Source organism: Hyla sarda, chromosome 1, assembly GCF_029499605.1.
Source record: "Hyla sarda isolate aHylSar1 chromosome 1, aHylSar1.hap1, whole genome shotgun sequence".
NCBI lineage: Eukaryota > Metazoa > Chordata > Amphibia > Anura > Hylidae > Hyla > Hyla sarda.
The window spans coordinates 462,731,495-462,757,475 of NC_079189.1; the positions used below are offsets into that span (position 1 = coordinate 462,731,495).

Below are 25,981 nucleotides of genomic sequence, written 5' to 3' on the forward strand. Positions count from 1 at the left end.
TCTCGTAGCCTTCATTGGGGGCGGTGGGGGGAGGGAGAGAGACACCTATACTGATGGGTATATGCTCTTGCCACTAGGAGGCGCTGACACTAGGGTGGAAAAAAAAGTTTGCTCCTCCCTGGCAGGATAAACCCATCCACTGGAAGTGAGGTTTATCAGTTGTAACAAAAGCAGGAGAAGCCAACAAAGAAATTTGTCCGAAGGACCCTAGAAAAGAATCCCGGATAAAAAAAACAAACCCACAAACCGGAAAGGAATATCCAGACAAAAGATAAAGAAATGGCTGGGTGTGGAGTCCCCCAATAAAGGCTACAATAAAAAGATTTTACAGTGAGTACACGAAAAATAAAAAATCTCCTTTTCTCGGTCGCTCTTCATTGGGGGACACATACTGATGGGAAGTACCAAAGCAGTCCCCTAGGGCGGGAAAGAACAACCACTAGCGAAAGGTGATCAGTGCCGAGACTGAACCCACTAGTCCTTAAGGCCTGCAGTCCATGGAGATGGACTCAGACGTCAAAAAGGAAGGGACCGTGCTTTGCAGAGACTCTAAACCTACGTCACATAGAGAGACAAGAAAAAGGTTGACTAGGAAGCCAGATGGGCCATCCTGGAAAGAAGTAGGAAAACAACTCCAAGGAACACAAAACCAGACAGAGGGCCAGCCCGGCTGGAAAACAAAATGAAAAAGGGGACAACAAGAGAGCTCCATCCAGAGTCAATCGATTCAAGAGAACATGGCGGAAAAATGCCAGGGAGAGCAGTGGATGCCCGGACAGAAGGAGACCAGAAAACCACTGGAAAAAAAAAAAGAAAGACTGAAACCGGCTCAAGAGAGGCTTGGTACAGAAGATAGATGAACTGCAGACCCCAAACCCCCATCCAGGGGCCTGCCACGAGCCCCCAGGAAGTGAAATAGCTCGACTAGTGTAATCCAGACAACCGGAACGCCCTCCATCTTGAGAGAACATGGACCCCGATGGAAGAGACCGAAAGTAACAACAACCAAAAAAGGAGCGGAACATCCAGAAAAGGGGCATCCTGGGACACCGGAACGATAGGCCTGGAAACTGGAGGTTCTTGGTTCACCTGGAAGACTGACATGGAAGAATAAACGGACCCTGAAAAGAAGCATCCCGGAACACCTGAGTGGCCGACATGGGAAAAAGGAGGTTCCTGAGTCTCCTGGAAGACTTGCACCTGAAGGGTAAGGAAACCAAAACGTCCACAAAACGGGTGACAAACTTCCGTGTCGAGACAAGAAGTGAGGTACAGAAAGACCCGCCCCAAGTGTCTAGTGTCCAAGACATGGAAACCAACCAGTCCTGAGCCCCAGCAGTGCAAGCAGACCAGAGCATACTGAAGCAACAACCCATTAGGATGGGAAAGGAGGTGGAAACAAAAAGGGAACCTGGCTGGGACACCCAGGCTCTGAACACAGGAAGGTTACTCCAGAAGACCGTGGTGTCAGTGTAGTCCAACTGACTACATCAAGGGAAGGAGAAACACCCTGCCAGGGAGTGTGTGCCGAGGGGGAAGGAGAGCAATGGCAGGACCCAAACGACAGATGGTGGCTAGACCGGCTGTCGCCAAGCCATACACAATTGAATAAACCCCCCTACAGAGGAGAGTGCGATGGTTGCATGAACAGCAGTAGATAAAGAAACAGGAAGAGAGCCAGGCTGCAATAGTGGGCAGTAAGAACACAGGCCGACAGTGCAAAGCTCTTTTGAATGCTTTCAGTGGAAAAACAAGGGCCCAGCCAGATACCCCACCTATGTAATGGGAAGAGGGTGATGGCTCCATCTCGGCAGTAGAAAGCGCCCAGCAAAATAATCCCCTAGTGGAGGGGAAAAGGGGGTGGTCAGGATGAAACTCAGGCACTGACCATGCCAAACCCCCCCGATTCCCATACACCCGTGGGGGGAAGGGGGAACTGTCAAGTGCGCCAGGCACTGTAGGAGCAGGGGATTGCCACCCTACGGCACCAGGACAAGGTACTGGGCAGACTCGGCGCCCAGTAACTCTGAGAGAACATTTTAAAGAGCCAAGTTGTGTCCCCAGAGGGATCAGAATCCTGGACACTGGTTGGGCAAGATGCAAAGACGAGACTACAAATGCAAGGAAGAAGCACACACACCCAGCAACCAACAACATTGAGAGAAACACCCCAATGGGGTGAATACCTTGGGCCCAATGGGTGCCAACGCAGCCATTCTGGTCGTGTAAGGCCACAGAGCAGGCGCCTGAGCCAGGAAGATACCTGGAGGCATAGGTGGAGGCCCCATGCCAGAACAGAGGTGTTCAACAGTCGCAGACCTGTGGACACCAAACTACAGGAAGGCCCGAGGCACACCCCACTGACAGAAGGAAGGTGGGCTCTACAAGTGCGTAGGGACACGGACAATGAGACCTCACAATAGTAGTGGGGTACCAAGATTGCAAACAAAAGAAACCGCAGACATCCAAAAGTCCGGCAGCAAGAAAGACAGGCTCAGCACCCAACGGTGTGTCACATCCATGCCCCTAGCAGTAAACGTGGAACTCCTAGAAAGGCGAACAGAGAGTGCTGCTGTTTCTGTGAAAGGCCATGGAACCTGTAGGAAATGTCCACATCCCATCTCCTAATGGTGCCACACACCAGAACTGCTGCCGCAGATGCAAGAGATGAAGGAGGTATGTGGGACAGGAAATAGACACAGTCTGATTGGTATAACAGGAGCAATGAACCCACAGAGACACACTGTGTGGAACTTCACATGGAAAGAAAGTCATCAGGCTGCAGTCGGGGGAGGAAAGTGAAAAGGTGATCTGGTGGATTAGAAACCATGTAGACAGTCTGGTTATATGGCATAGGGACCATTGCCACACCAGGTCCCGCATTCAGAGCCACACATTGAAAGAGACCACCAGCCCTCAGCTATGAGAGCAGCAGGCATGTAGAAAGGGACCTGGTAAAGCAGGGGACCCTGTGGACCAGTATGTGGTACATTGTATAAGGCATGGAGCAACATGGGATGATTCACTTGGAACTACACCTCGGCAGTGGGTTACCTGAAAATCCGTTCTGAGCGGAAAATGTATGGTAGTTGACCTGATGTAGCAGCAAATCATACAGACAACCATTTGGCTAACTGTTAAAGGATTCTTGAAGGCACCGGATCACTCCTTCGAACCCTCCCACAGAAAGTGGGGTACCAGAGTGTGGCCAAACAGGCGACCTAGTGGTGCCAGAGACCCAGACGACAGAGTCTGGCTGACTGGCATAGGTCCAGTGTAACTGCAGGGACCCACATCCAGATGCTTCACAGTGAGGTACGGTAACCTGGCCATGCCCGCATCTGCCCTGAGATAGGAGACTGACGGCGGCGGAAACCTTGCAGACAACAGTCTGGCTTAACAAGAACACTTCCAGACGCTGGCAAAAAGGAGGAGACAGTCAAATAGGTGATCACTGTGCCCCTCTGTCGCATGTGGGAGGGAGAGGAGGCCTAGGATCAATGGATAGTATCCCCGCCACCCTGAGAACGGGTGAGGCTGAGGAGCAGTGAATGGTATCCCCATCACCCCATATAGGGTTCATAGGACACGCTGGGTCACTGTTCCGTACACCTCGCACATCAGTGAGATACCGGAACTCCAGCCGCAGATACATCAGCTATGTGATGAGTGACAGGCGGCAGAGGAAACCACACAGATCACTGCCTAGCTTACTGGTATGGGTCCACAGTACACAACAGGGCACTCCATAGTACACCTTGCACTAGTAGTGGGGTACAGCAACTCCATCCGCAGATACATCAGCTGCGTGATGAATGACAGGCGGCAGAGGCAAACCACGCAGACCACTGTCTGGCTTACTGGTATGGGTCCATAGTAGACAATGGGTCACTCTAGGGCTAGGCGGTATGACCAGATATGTGTATCACTATATATTTTTTTTTTTTACTCACGGCGGTTCCACGGTATATAACAGTATTTTCACCCCCCAAATCATGTGACCCTGCCAGCGCTGTTCTTACATGACAGCGGCTTCTTACATGACAGTGGGCTCAGCCCATCACTGGCAGGGGTGAGTTAAAAGTTTATTCTCTGCATCTTTTGCAGCCTGGGCATAGGGATACAGCGTACAGCAGTGGTCTCAAACCTGCGGACCTCAAGCTGTTGCAAAACTACAACTCCCAGCAAGCCGGACAGCTGTCCGGGCATGCTGGGAGTTGTAGTTATGCAACAACTGGAGGTCCGCAGGTTGGAGACCACTGGCGTGTACAGCGAGTTCCATCGCCGGCGGCCCCCAACAAAGAGGAGGAGGGCAGTGTTTGACATCTGTGAGTAGTACCCCGCTGGGCTGATCATTAATTTGGGGGGGGGGGGGGGGCAGAACAGCGCTGGCGGGTAACATAGGGTTAGTTCCCCGATGTGGGGACAGCGCTGCGCTAGGCTGATAATACATTCGAGGGGGAGGGGCCCAACCGGTATTGCGGTATGGGGGAAAATTCATATCGTGCAGCCCAAAAAATTCGGTATTTGGTATGGACCGGTATACCGCCCAGCCCTAGGTCACTCCTGTGGATACTTCGCAATAGCAGTGGAGTACCGGAATCCAGAGACCGATGCGGCAGCTGCGAGATAAGTGACAGGCGAGACTACTGTCCGGCATATTTATATCAGGTTCAGTCAGTGCCCACGCAAGGACACTTCCACGGAGACCATACACTGGACGTGGGGATCCGGAGCACTAACCACAGATGCAGCAGCCTGTGAAGGAGGGAATCATATTGTATGACACGCCAAGAACACCCCCTTGATGGGTGACCAGCGAACATGACAGAGGGGGGGGGAACTGTGAAAGCGACCTTAGCGTCAGTGGGGAATGCCAATGCCCTTGCTAGGGCATTCAGCCAGTGCCATCCATGGTAGGGGGTCCATATTGGGTCCCGTACGATGTGATGGAAGCAAATAAATCGGCCACCATATGCAGTCCCTAGAAGGAACCCAGCAGATATAAAACTGATAAGGACAGATATTACAGGCCTGTAATAGTTAATGGATATCACAAGATGGACCCATAGAAATTGAGGGCACACTTGAGGGCACCTGAGTGACAGCAGTGGAGAGGAACTTATTTTATTTTAGTGAACTAAATATGGCAGAAGGAAGCATGGTGAGCAGGTCGCCCACGAGTAACTTCTGCCCACAGTAACCCCTCTGCATGAAGGGCTAGGACCAGAACATATGCAGGTAGTCCCTGTAACGGCGGCAGGATGAATCCGCGAGCTATAGAAGTGCTTGCTAAGCTGCCACAAGGCCCTGAGCCAGGGGACAAGAGCGGGCCGGCTGGAGGAGCTCCCACCGGGCTGCTGCTACGGGAGCAGCTAACGGAGCCATTCAATTAACATAGTGACGCCGCCAGGGAGCAGCCAACTTTTTTTTTCCCTAGTGTCAGCGCCTCCTAGTGGCAAGAGCATATACCCATCAGTTTAGGTGTCCCCCCAATGAAGACAGAGCCTTTATTTGTTAAGAAAATAGCATCATACCCCATTGGATGCTGTATGCATGAAAGTATTCACCCATAAATTAGTGCTGGGCGGTATACTGATATGAACTGGATACCGTTTTTTTCTCTCCCACGGTATGGATTTTTGCCCATACCGCTCGGGTCCCTCCCCCACCCTCCGGATGAATTGTAGAGCCCAGCGTGGCGCCATCACTTGTCCCGGTGTGCTTCTGTGTCCCCCCACTCCGCCTGTCAGCCAGTGTCCCCGCAAGCACGATCAATCCCCACCGCTAGCGGGATCCATGTGCCCACTAGCGGTGTCACAAGAATGCCTCCCGCGAACGCTACAATCACCGCTAGCGGGGTCCCTGTGCCCACTAGCGGTGTCACAAGAATGCCGAGCGCAGCTCTGTTCCCCGTCCCTGTCAGCTCTCAGGTGTACAGGAACAGATTTAAAAGCCTTGCGCGCAGTACTACGCAAATAGCGTAGGGCTAACTCCATTTGCGTAGTGCTGCGCCTGCGCAGTACTACGTTAACTGTGCGCGAGGCTTTTAAATCTGTTCCCTTACCCTGAGAGCTGACAGGGACGGGGAACAGAGCCACGCTTTGCATTCTTGTGACACCGCTAGTGGGCACAGGGACCCCGCTAGCAGTGATGGTAGCGCTCGCGGGGGGGGGGGGCACATTTGACACCGCTAGTGGGCAGGGGTGTGGACAGGCGGTAATACCGTGATACCACGATAAAAAAAAAAAAAAAACTGTGATATTCTTTTTAGGCCATACCGCCCAGCACTACCCTAAATGCTCTGTCGAACACGTCAGTACAGACAGTAAACATAAGAGCCTGTGCCATTCAGTAGAGACTGTTGTGAGGATGAAGCCTTAGGACCAACATAGAACTGATTTATAACTATAAGACTTATGTACTATGAAACATAACTGATAGGGGAAAGTGGCCCAACAGCAACCTTCAGTTTCATTTTTCAGAAAGGTTTAACAGATTTTCCCATACCAGACTCTACATCCATATCCACTGGGGACTGCCATTGGTCATTTGCAGATGTCTTCTGTCTTTTTCTATCAGAGCTTGAATGAGATGAAGATGATCTTTTCTGGGCTGCAACATCTCCTGGCTGGGATAAAAAGATATTTTCATATAGTTAAAATTAAAATAGCGTAAAGTTCAAAGTGTATTGACTGAGCATGAGTAAAAACAGTATTTATGACTTGAAGTCCCCAGAGGTGAAAAGTGTGGGCAGAGACTATGGTTGGGCTCACACTGCATTTTGTGCATGTCAGTTTTACTGAGTTTTTTGAGCTGTGTAGAATAGCATAGTAAAAAAAATAAAAAAATAAAGAAAGAAACACCCTATACATTGTAAGGAGTTTTCATTTAAAAATCAACCCCTTAAGGATGCAGGGCGCCCGTACGCCCTACGCCTGCTCCCCTGCTATGACGCAAGCTCACGAGCTGACCCCACGTCATAGTGGGGTGGTCCCGTCTGCTATCAGCCGCTGGGACTCTTGTCTAATGCCGGATACCACAGATTGTGGTGATGCCGGACATTAAAGGACATCTGCAGTGAATTAACACTTATCCCATATCCACAGGATAGGGGATAAGTGTTTGATCATGGGGGGTCCGGCCGCAGGGACCCCCCAAAATCTCTCAAACAGGCCCCAGCACCGCCGCTGTGAGAGCAGCTAATGCGCGTAGTGTCGACCTCAGAGAGGTCGACAGTACGCCCCCTCCCCACGAACGCTGCATCCCCGCCTCTCCCATGGAACTACATGGGGGAGGAGTGTATAGGGGATAAGTGTTAATTCCCTACAGATTGCCTTTAACCCCTAAAATGGAAAAAAAAAAAAAAAAAAAAAAAAAGAACATTCCCGGCAGGGAAGAGGGCCTTTAACTGCCTCCTCACCGTCCCATTGTTGCTCTGATGCTCCAGAAGGCCTCAGCAGTCTGATCAATGCTATGTTATTGCATAAAAAAAAAAGGAGTAAAAAGTGAAATAAATGTGAATTAACCCCATCTCTAATAAAAGTTTGAATCCCATAAAAAAAAAAAAATTCCCATAAAAAAAACAAACAAACATGTGGTATCGCCGTGTGCGTAAGTGTCCGAACTATAAAAAAAAAACATAACTTTAACCTCTTAAAGGCTTACTCCGGCCCTAACTCCGCCGCTGGGGACCCCCACAATCTGTCATTGCGCACCCACTCTCTGCAGCGCTGGAGGCTCCAAGTGTGTAGCGTGACAACCACGGGGCCGAAGTATCATGATGTCAAGACTCCGCCCCATTTGATGTCACGCCCCACCCCGAAATGCCCCATATGTGGACGCAACATACTGTGCGGGCGCACTACAGGGCTCAAGAGTCAGAGCTATGTTAGCATTTGAGGCCTATGGCATATGAGTAGCTCACAGTTACATACATTCAGCGGAAAATAAAAGAAAGGAACACCAACATGTGACCCCATTCCACAAATTACACCCTCTGAGGAAAGTTTATAGGTGGGAACTGGACATTTTGAACGGATGGGTGTTCCCTAAATTTATTTTCCAGGAATGGATGAAATGTGCTATTGGGAGGGAGAATGAAAATTGCAATTTCTCTTTCGGCTCCATTGAGGGACACAGACCGTGGGTGTATGCTGCTGTCTCTAGGAGGTGTGACACTATGGTAATAAAAAAAAAAAGTCGGCTCCTCCCAGCAGGATATACCCGCCTTCAGGCCCTGAGGTAATCAGTTTAAGCTTAGTGTCTGAAGGAGGTGGACGTGGTCTGGAATTCTCCAGACCAGGTCTTCTGATTTTTTATTTTCCTAGTATAAGGACGAGTTTTTTTTTTTTTTTTTATCCCCATCTGTTATCAGGTGGGGACTCAGGGACTCCGGTTCCCTGTTTCCCCATTGCGAGTAAGGGGGCACAGACATTGCGTATATGCGCTGTTCACCCCCCCTCGCCAACGGTCAGCGCCTGGGTTGGTACCTCATGGGTCCGGGTCCCCTATTTCCATGCTCGCCTCGCTCACGCATAGCAGCCAGGCGTGATGCAGGTAACTAAGCTGACTGAAGACTTCACTGAAGACTCGACTAGGTAAGTTCTTCTGACTGAGGTACTTGCCCCTTTTTCTCCTCCGGTGCGGACTTGCAACTTCTGGAGACCCCCTGTTTTGGCCCACCTTTTAATGTTACGAGGCTGGCTTACTGGGGATGGGCTTTTATTCTGGTCCTTTATTCTGGGGGAGCAGTGATATCTGAGGGGGCATATGTTTTTCACTAGTGCGTGTGCGTGGTTACGGTGTTTAGACTGCAGCGCCTTATATGCGGCGGACAGCCACGGCACTGGTACGGGGCGGGCGCTCTCCGCGCCGGCTTACTTTCGTTTTCTCCGCCAGCGCCTTATATGTGGCTGACAGCCACTCCACTGGTTCGGGCCGGGCGCTCTCTGCGCCGGCTTACTTTCGCCGGCAGTCTCTGCTGGCGTATTTGCTGCCCGCTCTGTTCCCCCGAGCGCATATGCGGCTGATAAGTGCGCTCGGGACAAGGAGCGGGCGCCATTACTGCTTCTCGACGTTCCTTAGCTCCGCCCACAGGGCTGTCGGAGCTCTTCTGAGGCGCCAAATAGCCTCCAATCAACGCCATGGGCGCGATTTTCAGTCAGAAGGGGGCCAATTAGTTAGTGCCTCTGCTATTGACTGGCCTGTTTACTCACACTAGCCGCACGGAGCCGTTCTCACTGCAGCTGCCAGGGGACACAGACTAGGGTGATAAAGTTCATGTCTTTTTTTCCTCATAATGTCCGTACCCAGAGCTGTTCCCCCCCCCCCCTCTAAACAGAAACCTGGAACCTCAGTGACTTATTTCGTCTGGAAGCACTGTAGTGCCAAAATGCCTGCCTGCCCTGACTGCTCCACTGCTCCCCCAGACCCCCTGATGCCCTTTCGGTTCCGGTGGGTTCAGCCGCTCCACCAGCCTGGGTTTCTTCCCTGACCCAGTATATGGCTGACTTGACCCAAGTCTCCCGTTCGGTGGCTGAGGCCTCCCGGGAAGTGGTGTCCGCCTTGAAGGGGTCTTCCTTGCGCAGGGCCTTTGAGAGGGCCCTCTCCTCGTCTCCACATACTTAACGCTCTCACAAGTATACTAGGGGTGCCTCGTCTGACTCTTCCATTGAGTCTTCAGATAGACTTGAGCGTTCCCCTCACGCAGTCAGCCTGTTCTGCCTTTGCTGTGGGTCACCTAGCGGCTCTCCTCCGCTCTATGTGGCTTAAGGCTTGGAATGCAGATGTCGCTTCCAAAAGGTCTCTCACTGAGCTTCCTTTTACGGGTGGCTGTCTTTTTGGCAAACGCCTTGATGAGATTATTTCTGAGGCAACAGGAGGTAAGAGTTCCTTGTTACCTCAAAATAAGGCTCGCTCTACTTCCCAAAGGAAGTCCTTTTACTTTTGGTCCTTTCGGACCTCTGGCTCCCGCAAAGGGTCCGGGCAGGCGCCCTCACGGGACAAGAAGGCTCCCTCATTCCGGGCACGCCCGTCTTGGAAGTCAGACTCCAACCGGTCCGGCCGTTTTGCACCCAAATCAGACAACCGCAAACCCACTTCTGCATGAAGTGAGGCCCCCACCAGCGGTTTCTTCTCGGGTGGGAGGTAGTCTTAATTTTCGAGACATCTGGACCTCACAAATTCAGGACTCTTGGGTCAGGGACGTGGTGTCCAACGGTTACCGAATCGAATTCGCCTCCCCTCCCAGGGATCGCTCTTTTCTATCCCGGGCCCCCCGGTCTCCTTCTCTGGCAAAGCACTTTCGAGCGGCTCTCCAGTCTCTGCTTCTCCAGGGGGTTATCGTTCCCGTTCCGCCAGGGGAACGGTTTCGGGGTTTCTATTCCAATCTTTTTGTGGTTCCCAAGAAGGACGGTTTGGTGCGACCAATCCTAGACCTCAAGTGTCTCAACCGTCATCTTATCCACCACTTCCGAATGGAATCTCTCCGTTTGGTGGTGGCGTCCCTGGAACAAGGGGAGTTCCTTTCATCGGTGGAGATCAAGGATGCCTACCTCCATGTGCCAATATTTCCAGGCCATCATCGGTACCTCCGCTTTGGGGTTCCGGAGGGGCACTTTCAATTCGTAGCCCTCCCCTTTGGTCTAGCCACGGCTCCTCAGGTCTTTACAAAAAGGTCCTTGCGCCAGTGATGGGCCTGTTACGGTCGAGGGGAGTCTCGGTGATACCCTACCTGGACGATCTTCTCAAAGCTCCAACCAGAGCCCAGACTCTGGAGAATCTCACTCTCCAAACTCTGGATCGCCTCGGGTGGATGGTCAACCGGGACAAGTCAGTCCTCCGTCCTACCCAGTCTCTAACCTTCCTGGGACTTCAATTCGACACGGCCTCTGCCCGAATTTGTCTCCCGCCAGACAAACGTCTGGCACTTCTGTCGGGGGTCCGCTCCCTTCGGACCCAGGTCTCAGTCCCCATCCGCACTTGTATGGAAGTCCTGGGTCGGATGGTGGGAACTATGGAGGCCGTACCCTTTGCCCAGTTTCATTACCACCCCCTTCAACTGCAGATTCTCTCTCGATGGAACAGGTCTCCTCTGTCTCTTGATCGTCAAATTGTTCTCCCTCGCAGTGTCCATCAGCCTCTGCTCTGGTGGCTCCACTCCCCCCTTCTTCTCTAAGGGCGGTCATTTCTTCCCCTTCACTGGCAGGTAGTTACAACGGATGCCAGCCTGTCAGGCTGGGGCGGCGTGTTCAGGGATTGGACGGTTCAGGGACTCTGGTCTCCCCGAGACCCTTCTTCCGATAAACATATTGGAATTACGGGCGATTCTTTGTCTTCTTCATTGGTAGCCCCGTCCTGTCCAGTCGGACAACGCCACGGCCGTGGCGTACATAAACCGACAGGGCGGCACTCGCAGCTCGGGAGCCATGGCCGAGGTGACAAAGATTCTCACCTGGGTGGAAAGCAAGGTTCCCGCCATTTTGGCGATTCACATTCCGGGAGTGCTTAACTGGGAAGCGGACTTCCTCAGTCGGTCCTCACCCGACCCTGGCGAGTGGTCCCTACATCCAGAGGTCTTCGCGCAACTCTGCGACCTCTGGGGCATTCCAGACGTGGACCTCTTCGCATCCCGGCACAATCGTAAGATCCTTCCTTTTGTGCCCAAGTCTCGGGACCCTCAGGCTCTGGCTGTGGACGCCCTAGTGATTCCTTGGACGGGGATTGCCCTACCCTATCTGTTCCCTCCCCTTCCCAGGGTGCTGAGGAAGCTCAAAGCAGAGGACATCCCCGCCATTCTGGTAGCTCCAGATTGGCCCCGAAGGTCGTGGTAGACGACGCTCCACTGCGCCTTCCGCTCCGTCCGGGCCTGCTCTGTCAGGGTCCTCTTTGCCACCCCAATTTAAGGTCGCTGCATTTGACGGCATGGCGGTTGAAGGCCCGCGGGTTCTCTTCCCAAGTCATTCACACCATGCTCAGGGCTCGTAAGCCCTCCTCAGCAAGAATTTACCACCGCACTTGGCAGTCTTATTTTCGTTGGTGTGAAGCTCAGAATTTCTCCCCAGTAACCTTCTCGGTTCCCCGTCTTCTCTCCTTTTTAGCAGTCTGGGTTGGAACTGGGGTTGTCTCAGTTCTCTTAACCCCTTAAGGACACATGACGTTCTCATACGTCTCCATTTCCGAGTCCTTAAGGACACATGACGTATGAGAACGTCATGTGTTTTACCGCCCCCCCCCGCAACCATCTGGAGCGGAACTGGTCCCCGATGCCTGCTGAAATCGTTCAGCAGGCATCGGGGCATATCGCCCAGGGGGGTCATGATGACCCCCCATGTCGGCGATGGCCGCAGATCGCTGGACAATTCAGTCCAGCGATCTGCGGCGGATTCCGGGTCAATCGGGTCTCCAGTGACACGGTGACCCGGAATTATTGGCTGTCTCTGACGGCCCCGAACAGCCAGAGCCAGCAGGGGTGAGGTGGCACTGGTGCCACCTCACGATCGCCCTGATTCGTCGGCCGGATTACCGGCTGACCGATCAGGGCGCCTGCTGCAGGTGTCACTCCCGCAACCCGCTCCGCCCCTCTTCCGGAGGACGTGAGCGGGTGCGGGATGTGCACCCCGGGTGCTGGGGGCCCCGATCCCCGGCGCCCCTGTTGGGATCGGGGCCCCAGGAGCAGCGGCGGCGGCGGAGACAACGAGGGACTGACCTGTGCGGCGAGGATCGTTGGAGGTGAGTGACAGCCTCCTGCTGTTGCTTAGCAACAGCTCCCAGCATGCAAAAAGGGCATGCTGGGAGCTGTAGTTATGCAACAGCAGGAGGCAGACCACCACAACTCCCAGCATTCCCTTATGGGCATGCTGGGACTTGTAGTTTTGCAACAGCTGGAGGCACATTCTTTCTATGGAAAAGTGTACCTTCAGCTGTTAGTGCTAAAGTGCATGCTGGGAGTTGTAGTGGTGCATCTGGTGGTTGCATAACTACAACTCCCAGCATGCCCGTTGGCTGTCGGTGACTGCTGAGAGTTGTAGTTTTGCAACAGCTGAAGGCACACTGAGTTAAGTAGCAAACCAGTGTGTCTCCAGCTGTTGCATAACTACAATCCCCAGCATCCCCAGCCAAAGTAGTATGCCTCCAGCTGTTGCATAACTACAAGACCCAGCATGCCCTTCCGCTGTCCGTACATGCTGGGGGTTGTAGCTTTTGCAACAGCTGAAGGCACACTGGTTGCAAAACACTGAGTTTGTTACCAAACTCGGTGTTTCACAACCAGTGTGCCTCCAGCTGTTGCAAAACTACAACTACCAGCATGCACTGATAGACCGTACATGCTGGGAGTTGTAGTTTTGCAACAGCTGGATGTTCCCCCCCCCCCCCCCCAAATGTGAATGTACAGGGTACACTCACATGGGCGGAGGATTACAGTAAGTATCGGGCTGCAAGTTTGAGGTGCGGCAAAATTTCTGCCGCAGCTCAAACTGCCAGCGAGAAACTACTGTGAACCCCCCGCCCGTGCGACTGTACCCTAAAAACACTACACTAACACAAAATAAAATAAAAAGTAAAAAACACTACATATACACATACCCCTACACAGCCCCCCTCCCCAATAAAAATGAAAAACGTCTGGTACGCCACTGTTTCCAAAACGGAGCCTCCAGCTGTTGCAAAACAACTACTCCCAGTATTGCCAGATAGCCGTTGACTGTCTAGGCATGCTGGGAGTTTTACAACAGCTGGAGGCACCCTGTTTGGGAATCACTGGCGTAGAATACCCCTATGTCCACCCCTATGCAAGTCCCTAATTTAGGCCTCAAATGCGCATGGCGCTCTCACTTTGGAGCCCTGTCGTATTTCAAGGCAACAGTTTAGGGTCACATATGGGGTATCGCCGTACTCGGGAGAAATTGCCTAACAAATTTTGGGGGGTATTTTCTGCTATTACCCTTTTAAAAAATGTAAAATTTTTGGGAAAACAAGCATTTTAGGTAAAAAAAATATATATTTTTTTACATATGCAAAAGTCGTGGAACACCTGTAGGGTATTAAGGTTCAAATTACCCCTTGTTACGTTCCCCGAGGGGTCTAGTTTCCAAAATGGTATGCCATGTGTTTTTTTTTTGCTGTCCTGGCACCATAGGGGCTTCCTAAATGCGGCATGCCCCCAGAGCAAAATTTCCTTCAAAAAAGCCAAATGTGACTCCTCTTCTGAGACCTGTAGTGCGCCAGAAGAGCACTTTTCACCCCCATATGGGGTGTTTTCTGAATCGGGAGAAATTGGGCTTCAAATTTTGGGGGGGTATTTTCTGCTATTACCCTTTTTAAAAATGTAAACATTTTGGGAAAACAAGCATTTTAGGTAAAAATTATTTATTTTTTTTTTACATATGCAAAAGTCGTTAAACACCTGTAGGGCATTAAGGTTCACATTACCCCTTGTTACGTTCCCCGAGGGGTCTAGTTTCCAAAATGGTATGCCATGTGTTTTTTTTTTTTGCTGTCCTGGCACCATAGGGGCTTCCTAAATGCGGCATGCCCCCCAAAAACCATTTGTCGCTCCTTCCCTTCTGAGCCCTCTACTGCGCCCGCCGAACAATTAACATAGACATATGAGGTATGTCCTTACTCGAGAGAAATTGGGTTTCAAATACAAGTAAAAATGTTCTCCTTTTTATCCCTTGCAAAAATTCTAAAATTGGGTCTACAAGAACATGTGTAAAAAATGAAGATTTTGAATTTTCTCCTTCACTTTGAGGCTATTCCTGTGAAACACCTAAAGGGTTAAAACACTTATTGAATGTCATTTTGAATACTTTGGGGGGTGTAGTTTTTATAATGGGGTCTTTTATGGGGTATTTCTAATATGAAGACCCTTCAAATCCACTTCAAACCTGAACTGGTCCCTGAAAAATAGCGAGTTTGAAAATTTTGTGAAAAATCGGAAAATTGCTGCTGAAATTTGAAGCCCTCTGGTGTCTTCCAAAAGTAAAAACTAAATTTTATGATGCAAACATAAAGTAGACATATTGTATATGTGAACCCAAAAGAAATTTATTTTGAATATCCATTTTCCTTACAAGCAGAGAGCTTCAAAGTTAGAAAAATGCAAAATTTTCATTTTTTTCATCAAATTTTGGGATTTTTCACCAAGAAAGGATGCAAGTTACCATAAAATTTTACCACTAAGTTAAAGTAGAATATGTCACGAAAAAACAATCTCGGAATCAGAATGATAACTAAAAGCATTCCAGAGTTATTAATGTTTAAAGTGATAGTGGTCAGAATTGCAAAAAACGCTCCGGTCCTTAAGGTGTAAAATGGCCTGGTCCTTAAGGGGTTAAGGGTCAGGTTTCGGCCCTTACTGTTCTTTTCCAGCGGCCCCTGGCTTCTAATTCTCATGTCCGGACCTTCCTTCAAGGAGTGGCGCATGCTGTTCCTCCTTATCGGTCACCCTCTCCCCCTTGGGACTTGAATTTGGTTCTGAGTGCCCTTCAGGGTGCTCCCTTTGAGCCCCTTAGAGAGGTGTCTCTCCGCCTCCTTTCTTGGAAGGTGGTGTTTCTTGTTGCTATCACCTCCATCCGGAGGGTGTCTGAATTGGCAGCTCTTTCCTGCCGTTCTCAGTTTCTGGTGATCCACCAGGACAAGGTTGTTTTCCGGCCAGATCCTCCCTTTTTGCCTAAGGTGGTTTCGGCCTTTCATCTCAATGAGGACATTATCCTCCCGTCTTTTTGTCCTGCTCCTTCTCATCCTAAGGAGCGCTTACTACACAAGCTGGATGTAGTTCGGGCTGTTCGGTCTTATCTCTCCATCACTTCTTCCTTTCGTCAGTGTGATTCCTTTTTCGTCCTTACGGAAGGTCGTCGCAAGGGACAACCTGCTTCCAAAGCCACCATTTCTAGGTTGATTCGGTCCGCCATTTCGGAAGCCTATCGCTGCAAGGGGAAGATTCCTCCTTTCAGGGTTGTGGCTCATTCTACCCGTTCTGTTGGGGCATCCTGGGCTCTCCAGAATAGAGCCTCGGCGACTACCTGGTCGTCTTTGCACACTTTCGAGGTTTTATCGAGTCCATACTTTTGCATCGGCTGATGCTAGTCTGGGTCGTAAAGTGTTGCAGGCGGCAGTGGATCGGCCGTCTGCCTGACTGCTTATCTGCCCACCCAAGGGGCGGCTTTGGTATGTCCCACGGTCTGTGTCCCCCAATGGAGCCGATAGAGATTTTACGGTAAGTAAACAAAAATCTCCTTTTCTCTTTCTTGAAGGATCCATTGGGGGACACAGCTCCTGCCCTTTTTGAGATTTCCTTTGGTTCTCTGTCCGAGGGTGTGTTCAGTTATGTTTTTCTTCTGGTTCTCGGACAGTTTTGGGTTTTTTCTTTGACCTGTTGGTCTCCTCCTATTGTTCTGGAACTTAAACTGATTACCTCAGGGCCTGAAGGTGGGTATATCCTGTTGGGAGGAGCTGACTTTTTTTTATTACCATAGTCTCACACCTCCTAGAGACAGCAGCATACACCCACGGTCTGTGTCCCCCAATGGATCCTTCGAGAAAGATTTTACGGTAAGTAAACAAAAATCTCCTTTTTACTACTGATATGCCAATTCCCAGATTGATGACCCAGAGCATAGCCAAAACTAAAGAATATGCCCGCCCCAAACCCTATGCTCTGAAACATAATTCTGGGAATGCGATGTGTGTGGCCGTCCCTAAACTGTTGCCTCAAATTTGAGATAAAAAAAAAAAAAAGACCCCCATGCTAGTGACTCATGTATGTATATGTGTGTGTGTGTATGTGTGTGTGTGTATATATGTGTGTGTGTGTATATATGTGTGTGTGTATATATGTGTGTGTGTGTGTATATGTGTGTGTGTGTATATGTGTGTGTGTGTGTATATGTGTGTGTGCGTGTGCGTGTGTGTGTATATGTATATGTGTGTGTGCGTGTGCGTATATGTGTGCGTGTGCGCGCGTGTGTGTGTGTATATGTGTGTGTGTGCGTATATGTGTGCGCGTGTGCGCGCGCGTGCGTATACGTGTGTGCACGTATAGGTGTGTGCGTGCGTGTGTGCGTGCATACGTGTGTGTGTGCGCGCGCGTATACGTGTGTGCGCGCGTATACGTGTGTGTGTGTGTGCGCGTATGTGTGTGCGTATACGCGTATGTGTGTGCGTATACATGCGTGTGTATTTCGTGCAAACTATATACCTGTGTGTGATGAAATATCTGAAAATGTAGCCAGCACCTAAACCCAATACACGGGTGCACGCTGCTGTGGCAAGTACAAAAGATGTAAAAAAAGAAAATGGCAGCAGCACACTTTGTCAACAAAATGGAGGCTCTTAGCGCACTTTTTGATCAAAACGTGTCCCCCATCCACCACGCGGAGGTGGCCTTTTATCAGATGGGTCCCTAAACACTCACCTACCTCAGGCTGGATCCAACATGTCACCCAGCCTGAGGTAGGTGAGTGTTTAGGGACCCATCTGATAAGAGGCCACCTCCGCGTGGTGGATGGGGGACACGTTTTGATCAAAAAGTGCGCTAAGAGCCTCCATTTTGTTGACCAAGTGTGCTGCTGCCATTTTCTTTTTTCTTTTTTTACATGTGATGAAATATCACACACAGTTTTTTAAAAAAAAGGGGTCATGCTGCAAAATGTGTGGCGGACCCTTGAGGACCTATTAGGGGGAATTTTTTTTTATTCTTCCAACTCCTACCTGTCCCATCACACAAACTCACCCTGAACTACAGGTGACAGGAGGCCCCTTCTGCCCTGAGGGGCAAAGATCTGGTCAGAGGGGGGGTCCGTGGCTCCTTCTCTCAGCTCTGCCCGCTGACTGAGCTTAGTGGGCTGGCAGAGCTGAAAGAAGGGGACATTAAGCTCTCCTCTGCCAACAGCTATTGGTCCGACCAATAGCAGCTCATCTGGGGAGGTGACATGATCAGCACCTCCTCCCCCCCCCCCAGCAAAAGGCGTAAATTAGTTCAGCCTTCAGGTGCTCCGGTGGGCTGGAAAAGGTGGATACATTCCTAGGAAAGAGTCTCCTAGGACTGTATCCACCTTTTCCAGCCCACCGGAGCACCTGAAAGCTGAACTAATTTATGCAGGCAAAGTCATCACCTGCCGAGCCGAGAAGTTTGTGACGAATCAAATTTACTGTAAGTTTGCTCATCTCTACATGTGACCCATATGACCGGAATTGCTGCAGATCGCTGGTGAGAATTCACCGGCGATCGCAGAAGTCGGGGTGGGGCAGCCTGTTTTCACAGGATGCCTGATGAATGAAGTCCTCATATCTCCGTACGGAAAAAAAAAAAATATATAAAGTTATAGGGGTCAGAAGAGGACAATTTTTTATATACAAGTTTTTATGCACAAAGCTATACATTTTTTTTTTTTTTTTTACAGAAGTAAAAAAAAAATCAAACCTATATAAAAGTTGGGTATCATTTTAATCCTATGGACCTAAAAAATGTAAATAAGTTGTCATTTCGACCAAAAAGTGCACTGTATTGAAATGCACTTAAAATTACAAAAGTGTTTTTTTTTCTTCAATTTTGTCTGAATTTTTTTGGGTTTCTCTGTAGATTTTATGGTGAAATGACTGATATCACTACAAAGTATACTTGGTAGTGCATAAAACAAGCCCTCATAGGTCTGTAGGTGGAAAACTGAAAGCTGGGATTTTTAGAGGGTGAGGAGGAAAAAACAAAAGTCCAAAATGGAAAAACCTGTGGCCTTTAAGGCGTTAAAGTCAATGACAAACTGATTCTACTGTATGGCACACCGAAAAGTTGGTTCTTTGCATCCATTTATAACGTGTTTTTATACAATGTAGAGAGCTGGTATGCTCTAGGACTGATACACTCTGGATCCATTATTTATGCTGTATGACAAATCCAGCACTGCCTTCAATGTTTCACAACAGCATGCTCTGCTATACTTCACGCCAATCCTGACGAATTGCTGAAAGAGCCTCTGAATGGAGCCTATGGCTGTAGTGTGAACACAACCCAACATTATTGAACACATGGGGGGAAATTTATCAAAACCTGTGCAAAGGAAATGTTGCCCATAGCAACCAGATTGCTTCTTTCATTTTACAGAGGCCTTGTTTGAAATGAAAGAAGCAATCTGATTTTTTGCTATGGGCAACTTTTCCTCTAGACAGGTTTTGATAAATCTCCCCCATTAATACTATGGCACAGTACACAACTAAGAATTAGAAATTTTCAGAGTTACAGGGTCATTTGTCACATGCACACGCCAATGGCACATACACAGGAGAACAGAAATTACACAGGGTTTATTCATTTTTGCACTTTCGTTTTTTCCACCTAACCTTCTAAAAATCATAACGCTTTTAATACCAACCTATTTAAGGGCTTGTTTTCTGTCCCACCAATTGTACTTTGTAATGACAATAAATAATTTCACCACAAAATCTATGGCGAAACCAAAAAAATTGTGGGGCCAAACAAACAAAAGAAGCAGACCTGTGCCCGCGGGTCACATATCAATCATTCCCCGATGTGGGAACATTTCGCTTGCGGGAGGGAGAAGCTGTCAGCAAGATCCCCATAGTAGGGAATGAATGCTGTGGAAGCCAAAACACACACTAGAGAGAACAGTGTTACACACACAGTAAAGTTGGTCAAGTGACACGCATCGTTAACCCCTTGCCGCAAAACGCTAAGCTTGCATCATACCTGAACAGTCCTGGCAATCAGGCAGATGTCCAGCATTAACTCTTTAGATGTGGCGATCAAAGTTGATTGCTGCGTCTAAAATGAAAGCTTCCCGGAAGCTCAGTCAGCCTGATCGGGACCACAGCGGTGTCCCGATCAGCTAGGATGCAGGGGAGGGTCCCTTGCCTGCCTCCACTGCGTCCATTCGCCGAATGACTGCTCCCGAGATCCAGGCAGGAGCAGTCAAGCGGCAATAACACTGATCAACGCCATGCTATGGCAATGTATTGATAAGTGCCTGCAATCTGTATAATGCATGTTATAGTTCCCTAATGAGGTAATTCTAAAGTAGAATTGGTGGCGCAAAAAATAAGCCATCATATGGATTTTTAGGTGCAAACTTGAAAGTGTTATGATTTTTTAAAAGGTAAGGAGGAAAAAACGAAAGTGCAAGAACGGAAAAACGCTATGACCTTAAGGGATTACATGTTTGAGCAGTTATGAAAGCTCATATGAATACTTACATCAGGAAAATTACATGACAAGTATTCGGCAAATACTTCTTTTTGGTGGTCTGCATTCATTGGAATTGACCCAAAACTCCTCCAGTCCTGAAAAGACAAGAGATAAGTACCTTTATATTATAAAGAAATATATATATAGTACAGTCCAAAACTTTGGACACACCTTCTCATTCAAAGAGCTTTCTTTATTTTCATGACTATGAAAATTGTAGATTCACAATGAAGGCATCAAAACTATGAATTAACACATGTGGGATTAGACATAAAAAAGTGTGAAACAACTAAAAATATGTCATTCTAGGTGGAAAGTGTCCCCAAGTGCAGTCACAAAAACCATCAAGAGCTACAAAGAAACTGGCTCACATGCAGACCTCCCCAGGAAAGGAAGACTAAGAGTCACCTCTGCTGCGGAGGACAAGTTCATCCGAGTCACCAGCCTCAGAAATCGGAGGTTAACAGCAGCTCAGATTAGAGACCAGGTCAATGCCACACAGAGTTCTAGCAGCAGACACATCTCTAGAACAACTGCTAAGAGGAGACTGTGTGAATCAGGCCTTCATGGTAAAATATCTGCTAGTAAACCACTGCTAAGGACAGGAAACAAGCAGAAGAGACTTGTTTGGGCTAAAGATCACAAGGAATGGACATTAGACCAGGGGAAATCTGTGCTTTGGTCTGATTAGTCCAAATTTGAGATCTTTGGTTCCAACCACCATGTCTTTGTGCGACGCAGAAAAGGTGAATGGATGGACTCTACATGCCTGGTCCCCACCGTGAAGCATGGATGAGGAGGTGTGATGGTGTGGAGTGCTTTGCTGGTGACACTGTTGGGGGGTTTATCCAAAATCGAAGGCATACTGAACCAGCATAGCTACCACAGCATCTTGCAGCGGCATGCTATTCCATCCGGTTTGCGTTTAGTTGGACCATCATTTATTTTTCAACAGGACAATGACCACAAACACACCTCCAGGCTGTGTAAGGGCTATTTGACCAAGAAGGAGAGTGATGGGGTGCTGCGACACCTGACCTGGCCTCCACAGTCACCGGACCTGAACCCAATGAAGGCAAAAGGGCCAACAAGTGCTAAGCATCTCTGGGAACTCCTTCAAGACTGTTGGAACAACATTTCAGGAGACTACCTCTTGAAGCTCATCCAGAGAATGCCAAGAGTGTGCAAAGCAGTAATCAAAGCAAAAAGGTGGCTACTTTGCTTTGAAGCACACGTTTCTCCATCCCTGGCCCCCTCTGTGGATAACAGCAGGATCATGGCGTCTGTGAGGCACTCCAGCCCTCCCCCCTCACAGCCGTTCCTATCACAGCAGGAGCAGTCCCCCCCTGCCTCCTCCAGCATGCCATCAGTCTCAGGAAGCCCCCCCCCCCCCCCCCCCCCAGGAATGACCGGTGTTCTTGGCACTGGACGCGGAAAAAGCATTTGATAATGTAAAATGGGACTGGCTCGAGATGGAGCTGGACAAGATGAGCATAACTGGGAGCTTTCGTGTCTTCCTTAACAGCTTATACACGTCTCCCTTAGCTAGAGTGTTCACCTTTGGCTTTCTATCCCCCTCCTTTCCCCTTTTTAAGGGGATGCGACAGGGATGCCCACTCTCGCCACTCTTATTTAACCTGGCACTTGAACCACTAGCTCGACACCTAGAAGACTAGTCACTATCGTGGCATTTCCATCCAGCGCACGGAGGTCAAGTTGACGCTCTTCGCCGACGATATCCTTATTTTCATGGCGGATCCGATGACTCACTACTCGACATTGATGTCGACGCTAGCCCGTTTTGAGACTTACTCTGGGTATAGAACTAACCTATCTAAGAGCGAATTATTGCCGCTAGGTACCCCTAGACCCCCCTCCTATTGGGCCGCTCTTGACATTACAGGGAGCCTCATTAAACCTTTTATTACTTACCTGGGGATTAAAAATCGGAAAATCCCCCCTCCTCACTCTATACGCTAAATTATCCCCCACTTTTCCAACAGATCTGCTCGGAGTTGCACCGATGGAGCCATTTGCCTATTTCTATCCTGGGTAAATGCCACCTTGTGAAAATTAGTTTTCCCAGACTCCTGTATCCTCTGCAGACTTTGCCTGTCCTTTTGAAACACAAGGATATCAACACTCAACTCTGCTTTCTCCCGCTTTAATTGGTCGGGCAGACGTCCCCGCATCTCTTTCCAGAAATTTATGCTCCATCGAGCGGACGGTGGTGTGGGATTCCCCAATCTCAGGGGATACAATTTATCGTGCCTGTTCCGTCATGTTTTGGACTGGATCTATACATCCAGCTATCACTCTAATACTGTGGTGGAGACAGACTATGCGTTCCCATGGGACCTAGTGTCATGCCTGCACTCCAGAATCCAGAGCCTGCCTGCCCATATAAAGTGGTCGATCCTGATCAGAGACACAGTAATGACGTGGCGGGCAATCCGCAAGGCCTACAATTTGCCATATTTGCTATCGGGAGGCTCAATCTGTGGGGGCATCCGCAGTTTACTCCGGGCAGAGAGAACGCACTGTTTGAGCTATGGAGACGCAAGGGTTTGCATACTGCCAAACAATTGATTCACACAGAAGGTAGACGTTGGCTAACCCCCAATGAGCTCCTACAACGATTCCAAATGCCTCACTCCCACTTCCTCCAGGTGTCGCAATTGCTCTCGTTCTGCACGTCTAGACAGTTTCAGAGGTTGACCCCTCTCCCCTCGAGGATTTGATAGAGTCGCAACTCAGGAAGGTGTCCATTTCTACGTTGTATAGGAGCCTTAATGACCGTCTTCTGAAGGTTTCGAAATATACTGTGTTTGCTAAGTGGGGGGCAGTTTTGCAGGATCCTGAGACTAGGGCACACGATTTAGAAGGATGGACAATGGTTAGGCAAAATGTCATAAATGAACGTTGGCGGGAGCCTTACTTCAAGTTAATGCATTTTGGTTACTTGGGCTTTAACATTCCGGACTCTGACGCGTTTCCGGACAGGATTACATCTTGTCCGAAATGTGCTGAGCCGTCCACAGATTTTCTACATGGCATTTGGTCTTGTGAGAAAATACAGTAGTTTTGGCATGAGGTGGTGGATTATGTTACTAAATATTGGAAGGTTCACTTGCCATTGACACTACGTGCTCTCCTGTTTCAGTCTGTCGACGCATCCATTGCGGAGGAAGTGGGTCTGCGATCTTTACCCAGATTCACACATGTTATACTCCTGGTGGCTAAACGCATTTTACGGGAGTGGATCAAACCTACTGTACCATCTCTGGCGGCTGTGGTGGGAGATCTCAAAGACTTTTTGGAGGTCGACAGACTTGATACAGACAGACATCGGGAGCGAAATGCCAAAAAGTTCTTTGCTAAGTGGCGGACCTTCTTAGTTGCTCATCTGACTAAATCGAAGATCGACGAGATTGTATGGCCGTTCAGACATACGGTCTGGTACTCCCTGGCATCTCTTTCTAATACCTTAGGCCCCCTTCACCTCTCTGATGACAGGGGATGACTTCTGCATGCTTCTTTCCCTTTTGTACTGTACTTGCCGTTTCTGCTGCTACACTACCCTTGTTCTTATCTGTGGTTCCTCCCCTTTTTCCTGTGTGTATGCGAGCTGCGGTGTGTATGAGCGTGTGATGTTGCGCTTGGCTTGACCCTTATTGATTTGGCTCATTGAGGGTTGGACAAGATGCTCATCCTAGTTCATAGCAGTTGATCTGACATATGGTATCAACCTATCAGTGTATTTTGTATAATATTTTCATGAATACTTGGGGTCCAGCGCGACCTACTGTTCACATGCCTACCTTTTTGTACCTATTTCTGTTTTGCTTTTCTTGAAAAATTTGAAAATCCCTTCAATAGACAGAGTGTAAAAAAAAAACAAAAAAAAAAACTGAATGAGAAGGTGTGTCCAAACTTTTGGACTGTACTGGTAGGGGGTGGGGGTGGGGGGGGTGTGTGTGTGTGTGTGTGTGTGTGTGTGTATGTATATATATATATATATATATATATATATATATATATATATATATATATATATATATATATATATATATATATATATATATATATATATATATATATATATATATATATATATATATATATATATATATATACATATATACATATACACATATACACATATATATATATATATATATATATATATATATATACACACACACATACACAATTTTTTTTCTCTTCATGAACAGCATTTAGTTAGAATAAAGAGTTTGCATAAAGAGTTTGTATTGCCATATTCTTGTGGATCCAGAAATACTAAAATGATGAAAAACCACAGCCATTGAATTATAAAATATTTGCCCAGATCATTTTCCCTGTCTACTAGTTGTGTTGCACAAAACACCTGAACAAGTTTTTCCCCACACTCTGCAACATATTGGTATTAAAACTGTATTGGTTACTCAGAATTGAAGTTAAGTGAACGGGTAAATGCCATCTGAATCCACAAGGAAAAAAAACACATGCAGGGGATAAAACTAAATTCTAGTTGTTCATTGTGAGATAGACTTTAAAGGAGTGGAGGACATGGAGGCAGAGAGTAGGTGGGATAGGAAACAATTATTACTACAAATACACTGTAAAATAAACAAAAGTGCTACTCACGTCAGAAACCCCAGGTGCTGTTGGTGTATTAAATCCTGGATAGCTGATTAATTTAGATACATCATAAGATATTTGTCCCTTCGGCAACCCCTCTTCTACAATTTCCCCATCACTATTTACTATAAAAGGCAAAAACATTTTTGAGTTAGATTTTAAACCAATGCAAATGAACCATAATAATCCGAACAATGCACTTTATGCTCTGGATGATTTCATACCTTTTCCATCATAAAGAGAGAGCCCTGAATTCTCCAGCTCAGCATCTTTCAGCCAACCTGGTGGGTATCCCAGTTCACGCATGCGATATATAAATGGAGGAAGATGCCGGTCAGAAATTCCAAGGGCTTCTCGAAGCTCCTCACTATATGTAAAGAACAGTTTATTATTTAAAGAAAGAAAAGCAAAAACAAATATTTCTCACACTGTTACAAGACAAAAATAAAAAAAGCTTGTCATCACCAGTTTTAGCTCCTCTCATGCAGGCTATAGCACTTCGCAGCTGGTGTGTACACTTAATTACACCAATGAAAAATTCCCCCAAACATGAAGTCAGTGTTAGTCATTTACTAAAGTGATCCCGGCAGATTTTTTTCAGGTTTTGCTTCCAGAATATGAGACTATAAAATCTGAGTCAACTCTCCATTTTACAAGAAAAAAAAATAAAAAATTTCCACGACACTGGGAAAAAAGTTTCCATTTTCAGAAAATCCCAACATACTTATGTTCCCACGTAAAATGTGGTGGATTGCTCTGGAGACCCCGACAGCTCAGAGCAGCTAACAAAAAAAATTAAAGAAAAAAGAAAAGCTAAACTTAGGGAAAATTTTGTAAATATCATTGAGAAATACCTGTCGGGAAAAAGATAATGTACAAAGTACACTACACGACTCTTCGTAAATCAGAGAGTTCTAAATGGACACAGTAAAGCCAAGGCGAGAGGTATACACCAGTTTCTGGTGTGAAGTGTGTCACAATCTCCACAGGTCTGCAAAGTGAGAAGTTTTTTTTCTTCTTTTAGGCTGCTTTCACACTATAAAAATACCTCCGTTAGAAACGTCCGTCATAAAAATCTTGAAAATCGGCTGTTAAACGGCTGTTAGAAAATCCCATTATAGTCTATGAGATTTT

At 48.1% G+C, this 25,981-nt stretch overlaps 1 protein-coding gene across 1 annotated transcript in view; it reads right to left on the bottom strand.

Annotated features, from left to right (window-relative positions):
* Window positions 1–25,981, bottom strand: part of ZCCHC8 (zinc finger CCHC-type containing 8) — a 67,259-nt gene that overhangs the window by 2,949 nt on the left and 38,329 nt on the right. The window contains exons 10-13 of the mRNA XM_056535325.1: window positions 25,072–25,214; window positions 24,854–24,972; window positions 20,212–20,298; window positions 6,511–6,631 (exon numbers count right to left, since the gene is read on the bottom strand). Coding sequence (XP_056391300.1) covers window positions 6,511–6,631; window positions 20,212–20,298; window positions 24,854–24,972; window positions 25,072–25,214 — 470 coding nt within the window. The remainder of the gene's footprint in view (window positions 1–6,510; window positions 6,632–20,211; window positions 20,299–24,853; window positions 24,973–25,071; window positions 25,215–25,981) is intronic.